The sequence below is a fragment of the Zootoca vivipara genome, chromosome 12 (genome assembly GCF_963506605.1).
Source record: "Zootoca vivipara chromosome 12, rZooViv1.1, whole genome shotgun sequence".
In the NCBI taxonomy this organism is placed as follows: domain Eukaryota; kingdom Metazoa; phylum Chordata; class Lepidosauria; order Squamata; family Lacertidae; genus Zootoca; species Zootoca vivipara.
Window position 1 is genome coordinate 37,523,570 of NC_083287.1, and position 6,984 is coordinate 37,530,553.

Below are 6,984 nucleotides of genomic sequence, written 5' to 3' on the forward strand. Positions count from 1 at the left end.
GGGGGGGGGGGTGGAGACAGAAGGCAACTTGTGACTTCGTGAGTCACACCAAGGGGATTCTCCCCGTCGAAGGGGGCACATGCATTCTTCACTAAACGATATAAACCACGGGAGCAGCTCCAATTGCAGTTCACACTGATAATCTGTGATGAATGAACGAATCGATTCAAAGCGCTGATCAATCCACGAACGCTTTCACCCTTACCATGTTTTTGATTTCCTCTCCTCTTTTTCGAATGGATTAGTGCAAAATCCAGGACGTACCAAGAATTAAGCCTTTGTTCGCTGCCGTCCCGGTCTATTCTTCCGAGCCCCCGAGCCCCTGTGTTATCGCGGTTTGTGAAAGGCTTTGAAGTCTGGTCATTCATTACCCTTCTGCCCTTAGGTTTGCACTGCATGGAGAGAGAGAAGCGCTGCCTCTTATCTGTATTTCAGCACTGTGCAAAATGCGCTTCTATCAAAAGTATGTGTGTGTGCGCGCGCGCGCATGATCCACCTCCAGGAGTAGTACCCCTGGAGCCCCTATTCTAAACACAATCACTCGGAGGTCCTACAAAATTCAGCAAAAATGGGGAAAAGTCTCAGTGTAGTATTACTCAGAATCCAAAACAGACTCAATATTACCAGGCGCAATTTGTCTAGCGCTCTCGCAGCACAGCGATCGCCCCGATGGTTCTCACGACACGAGGTAGCTCTTTACCAATCTGAGAGAGAGAGAGAGAGAGAGAGAAAGGACTTACAGTATTCTTCGGCAACAGAGGCTGCATCCAGACACCTGCTTCTCTATTTCCGCGTTAACTGTGTTTAAGGTTAGAGTGGGAGACATTGCACGGCCTTAAGGGCAGAAAACATTCCTCCGTAGTAAGATGACATTTTGGCCAGGTTCAGAATTCCCAATTCTTTCATCAGACACGGGGGGTGGCGCTAGGAAACGGTCGCTACAATTTAGGGTTTGAATTTAAGAGGAGTAGAAGGCAGATGACAAAGGGTGGGGAGAGTAAAAATCCGATATGTCTAAAAATCGATAAACACCCAATCACAAGGAGCTGATGTAATTTGGTCTGATGTATTAGGGGAAAGATGTCCTTAACTTCGGGTGTCATGAAAACGCTCACAATGCAAGCCAATCAACCCACGCTTCGGTTGTTCTTGTTAAAGGACAGGCAAAATCTTGGTTCAACTTTACTGGCCTCTCTCCAATGCATATAGAACTATATAGATCTGTGCGTTCCGTGGGTGCAGAGGTGCTTGCACAAAGTCACTTCAGGCGGATTAGTTACTTACTCTCCTACTACCTCGTTTTCAAGACATGCCGCCGCCGCCACAAAATCCTTTGCCAAACGCAGTAGATAATCCCGGATGGTAACCAACCCCAATACTATAGTAGCCGCCATTACCTAGTAGGGACACGAGCGCAAGGGTTGGAGAACGCCCTCCCTGGTGCTTGTGGTGTGTTTGGAGGGAGGGTACGAATTGTCCTGGAGCAGGGATGGGGAAGCTGTGGTCCTCCAAGTTGTTGTTGTTGTTTTTTGTTGGACTCAAACTCCCACCAGCCGCCTCCACCATTGCAAATAATAAGGAATGATGGAGTCCAAAGCATCCGGATGACCACAATTTCCCTGTCGCTTTGCCTAGAGATTAGACAAATTCATGGCGGAGTAGGTAGGCTCTCGGGTGGCTACTAGTCACGGTGGCTGTCTCTGGAAACCGCAGAGAGGGAAAGTGCTCTTGCGCTCAGATCCTGCTTTCGGGTTCCGCGTTGAGGCTTCTGGTTGGCTATTGTGAGAACAGGATGCTGGACTAAGGATCCAGCGGGACTCTTCCTATGTTAACTAATAACTTTAAAACGTGTTTGTTCACCCAGGCATGTGGCAACTGGGAGTTGCTGTTTCTGGCAGCCTCGAAACTATTAACTGTGTGAGTGTATGTTTCACATGTTATTAACATTTTTTAAAGGTTTAAAATAGTTTTTTTTAATGTTTATCTCATTTCTAATGCTACCCTGGGCTCCCTTGGGGAGAAAGATAGGTTAGCAAACAAACAAACAAACAAACAGGCGTGTAGAGATGTGATGGAGTGCACATGGTGAAATATTTACATTTTGTAAAACAACAACAACAACAACAACAACAACAACAATAACGGGAGGAAACTCGTTTTGAAACGTATGCCTCGAGTTATTTGATCTCTGTTTTCAGCTGAGTAATTGGATATTGTCCAAAATTGCAGGCCAGTGCAAAACCAGTGTGCTGTGCCAGAAGAAATTCATTCTGTATTAAATTATCGAGGAGGCAGTTATGGCGATAGACCTGGAAACTCAGTCTCACTGCTTGGGAAATGCCCCCTTCCATATCGCAACCTAAAGCGCATTTCTTGCGCAGTTTCGCTCCTCCCTCCCTCTGCCCTAACTCTCCGTCATCTGCTTCATTCCTCTGTTCTTCTTTGTTGTTTGATTTAAGTAGAAAATCCCCTTGACCCCAACGGGGTTATTTCTGAGTAGACACATGCACATCTTCAACTATGCCCCACCAATTTCACTTGCTCTTACTTTCCAGCCAGAACGCAGGCATCAGTAATCTTTTACCCCGATTACTGACTCGCAGTAACCGTTCTTGGTGGCTCCACACTCACAGTCAGCAAGACTCTCCAGTTTCACAAAGCAAGTGAAAGGGGGGGCCTGCCCCTTTTCTTATGAGTGTGATCGCATGGTTAAGTAGAAACTAATTCAAATAAAGTAACATACATATATTTTTTTTAAAAAAAAACACTCTCAGAATGGTCAGGATCTTTTCCCTCGTGTAATGCTCCGGACCGGAATTCACAGCGTCTAGGTTTATGGGACTGGTGATCTGCGCCCACGTTAATGACATTCCCAAAGGTTTCCTTGTGTTCAGTTGCGTGCTTGCGGCGCACAGTCGTCTGGCTTCTACCAGCTAATACAGACACCACGGGCAGGATCCTGCTTTCGGAGGGGAGGGGAGGCAAGGGGGCGTTGTTGGTTGGGCTGGTTGGCCAGGAAAGGTGAGCTAGCTAAGTGCGTTGGCTTTTTGCTGAGCGTTGTCCTCGCTGCCCTCCAGAAGCGGAGGCACAACGGCACCGCGCTGCCTGCCAGTCCCGTGGCCTTCCCCGCTGCGCGGCGGACGTGCACCTGTAACTCACACAAACCAGCAGCGCCCCACTGGGCCATCCGCTGCGCAAAAGAGAAGGCGACGGGTAGTAGGCAGGCAGGCAGGCAGCGCTAACTGGAGACTGGCAGTAGAGAGAGAGAGAGCCGGCCTCCTCCCCCGCTGGCCCCGCCTCCTGTCCAGGAGCTGTCTAGGTGTGCGCGACCCCCTCCTCCTCCTTTACCGCGGGGTCCCCCACTGCCCCCCTCCACCTCCGCCTGGCCGAGCTCTGATTGGCTGTCGCTGTTGGTTAATGGCACGCGCCTGCGGTTGTAGTTATAAGAATCCTCGCGTGCCAGCCCTCAGCTCGTGTAAGTCCGCAGCCTCCCTCTGGGGAGAGAGCGCGCGCGAAAGCCCGAGGCAGAAGTCGCGGCAAGTCAAGGCGCCGCAGGAGCCCGAGGCAGGGGGCTGAGGAGAAGGAGAAGGAGGCGACGGCGGCGCCTGGCCTCGTCCTGCTCCCTGCTGGACAGTGTCCCGTGAGGCGGGAAAGAAGCCCGCCATGGAGGCGGTGTTGCTGGAGCACTTCCCCGCGGGGTTGGACTCTTTTACCTCAGCGCCTTACTTCGACGACGAGGACTTCTTCACCGACCAGTCGTCCCGCGACCCCCTGGAAGGCGACGAGCTGCTGGAGGCCGACGTGGACTTTCTGACGCCTCAGTTCCAGGCCTGCTACCGCGGCGGCGACGGAGGGGCCTGCGTTGGCGCCGGGCCCGGGGGTGAGCCAGAGGGCGCCTTCTGCTGCGAGGAGGCGGCGGGCAGCTTCTCGTCGTCCTTCTCGCCGCCTTCGTCGCCGTCGTCGAGCAGCTTCGGTGCCGAGTGCTGCGGCAGCGCGGCGTCGCCCCGGGCGGGCCTAAAGGCGCTGAGCGCGGCGGCCGCGGCGAGGCGCCGGCGCCGGGTGCGCTCGGAGACCGAGCTGCAGCAGCTGCGTCAGGCGGCCAACGTGCGCGAGCGGCGGCGGATGCAGTCCATCAACGACGCCTTCGAGGGGCTGCGCTCGCACATCCCCACGCTGCCCTACGAGAAGCGCCTCTCCAAGGTGGACACGCTGCGCCTCGCCATCGGCTACATCAACTTCCTCAGCGAGCTGGTCCAGTCCGACCTGCCCTTGCGCGGCGCCGGCACCCAAAGCCCCTGTCAGCCCAAGAAGGTCATCATCTGCCACCGGGGGACAAGTAAGTGCCTGCACCCAAGAGAGGCGGGCTGGCCGGGGAAGGAAGGCGCTTCCTGCGCTAAGGTGGCTCTCTCGGAAAGCAGCTCAGGCGCGCGCCTCAAGACGCAGGCGCCGTCACAGTCTAGTTAAGGCGCTGCGCTCGCGTTTGCCTCGCTTCCCCCCCCCCCCCAGGGAGACATGTACACGCTGGCATCACCCACCCACCCCTGAAAACTCCCCTTTAAGCCCCTCTTACACTCTGCCGCACGTTTTTCCTCCCTCCCATGCCATGGGCGCACGAGCGAACCCTGCACGCAAACACATACCCAACAACAGTACCCACTCTCGGACTTTTATGGTTGGTGACAGCGTTTTCACACGCGGGGAGATCCGCAGACGCTCGCGCAGAAATTCTCACCCGCACGTACACAGGCACGTTTGTTGCACACAGACGCAAATGCAAGCAGTCTCGGAAAGATAAAGGTGAAGGAGCGCACGCTCGTGGAGACAGCAGGCACTCGCTGTTTCTAAAGTGCGCTCCTCTCATCCGCACCCGCAAACTCTTCAGGTCCAGACAACCAGAGGTTGGAAAGGAATCGCCGCCACGACTAGGCACCTCTCTCTCTCTCTCTCTCTCTCTCTCTCTCTCTCTCTCTCTCTCTCTCTCTCTCTCTCTCTCTCTCTCTCTCTCTCTCTCTCTCTCTCTCTCTCTCTCTCTCTCTCTCTCTCTCTCTCTCTCTCTCACCACACGCGCGGCCAAGCGATTCATGTGTGCGCGCCCTAGCTTCAGGAGGGCTCGTCCTACGGAGTAGGACAGGCATATGCGCCTTTTGCGCAAATACAAGGCGCCTCATTGTGGTTAGGAAAAGATTTAGAAATCTGGCTGGTTCAAGGGAGACTCCTATGTGCTATGCTAAAAGTTTCTCCTGACCCCTTTCGCACTCTAAAGGGATGCGCTTCCTAGTCGGTGTTTTCCTCCAAGCACCCAGGAGCAGTCCGGGTGGAGAAAAATACCTTTTTTGGGGGGAATTGGGATGCAGATATTAAGAGTTCTCTTTTTATTTGATAGATAGATAGATAGATAGATAGATAGATAGATAGATAGATAGATAGATAGATAGATAGATACCGGTAGATAACCGTAGGGCGGTGTGAGTTACCGCTGCATGCAACAGGCGTTGAGTGCCAAGGTTAGGCAGAGCACCTGCTGCTGTCCTGCGCTACAATAGCCCTAGAGAGAAAACGGGGCGCTTTGGCGCAGGTGTTGATTCTTTCCTGTATTCGGTGAGAATATTGCAATTGTGATTCACCCCTCTTCCTCTCTTTTTCTCCAGGATCACCTTCTCCAAGCGACCCAGATTATGGACTTCCTCCTTTGGCTGGGCATTCTCTCTCCTGGACTGACGAGAAACAGCTGAAGGAACAAAACATTATTAGGACTGCTAAAGTGTGGACCCCTGAAGACCCTAGAAAATTAAACAGCAAGCCTTCCTTAAACAACATAGAAAATGAACCCCCCTTTGACTTTGTAGCATGAAATGTGAAAGTTACTGGGTTGTAAATATCAATAATCTTTATTACCAGTGTACATTTGTACTTATATATTTTTCAAAGGTACTTTACAGAAAGGTATTCTAATGGCAATCAACTTTTTTTATTTATCTATTTATTACTGTTTGGAGTTACGGGAATAGAACTGTCCTTTTGAATGTATAATTTATATAATTTATGCTAATTTAAAAATATGCAATTAATTTGAGATTTCTCCACCAGCACCTTTTGGGCACAATTATTTCTTGGAAAAAGAAACACACATCCCAGAAAATGTGAACATAATTTATTATGATTTGTCAAATATGCCAGTTATATTTTATTAATAATAAACTTTGATTAAATCTGAAGGTGATTTTATTTGGAGGGGTGTGTGCATGAATGGTTGGTGCATGTATGTGTATGAGGGCATCAATGTTCAGCTATAACTTCAAACTGGACAAAAAACCCCTTGATCCCAAGAGAAGTTGCTTTGAGATGGGAATCGGTCTGTACCTATGCATTTAGCAATAGAAGACTTACCCTGCATTTACTAACAGTAGTTTTCTGGCCACGTCTATGATGCAAAATCCTAATCCCAGTTTATTCTACAGTTGTTGTTGTTGTTGTTGTTTAGTCGTTTAGTCGTTTAGTCGTGTCCGACTCTTTGTGACTCCATGGACCATAGCACGCCAGGCACTCCTGTCTTCCACTGCCTCCCGCAGTTTGGTCAAACTCATGTTCGTAGCTTTGAGAACACTGTCCAACCATCTCGTCCTCTGTCGTCCCCTTCTCCTATTCTAGAGTAGAGTGACTCATCTGGGTAGGATTACACTTGTGTTGCAACCTTTTCTGGGAATCCTGGCAAAAGCTTCACCTACAAAATTCCTATGGGTCTGGCTCTCCCTCTGACACACAAAGCCCTCTTCAGTGAATGTTCAACTCAAAAAAAGTTTGGCGACATATACAGACCATGGAGAGAATGGGTAACATTAATTTTAGTGTTTCAGTCTTACATTTCTATTCTCTACCATGATACTTTTTCCTATAGATTTGTTTTCTTCTGACAGCAGAAAGTCCTAGTTAGAATTTTTAATGAGTTTTGCTGAACCATGAATTTCAAATGAGTTCATAAATGGC

The 6,984-nt window shown here is 50.4% G+C and overlaps 1 protein-coding gene across 1 annotated transcript; it reads left to right on the top strand.

Moving 5' to 3' along the window:
- Nucleotides 1–3,501: 3,501 nt before the first annotated feature.
- PTF1A (pancreas associated transcription factor 1a) lies at nt 3,502–6,342 on the top strand. Its single transcript, XM_035129871.2, has 2 exons — nt 3,502–4,336; nt 5,649–6,342. Exons 1-2 carry the CDS (start codon nt 3,664–3,666, stop codon nt 5,849–5,851), a joined length of 876 nt encoding a protein of 291 aa, XP_034985762.1. The 5' UTR covers nt 3,502–3,663; the 3' UTR covers nt 5,852–6,342.
- Nucleotides 6,343–6,984: the final 642 nt, after the last annotated feature.

Coding starts and splice junctions, on each gene's coding strand:
- PTF1A (XM_035129871.2), top strand. CDS start 3,664: ATGGAGGCGGTGTTGCTGGAGCACTTCCCCGCGGGGTTGGACTCTTTT. Junction 4,337..5,648: donor CATCTGCCACCGGGGGACAA/GTAAGTGCCTGC, acceptor CTTTTTCTCCAG/GATCACCTTCTCCAAGCGAC.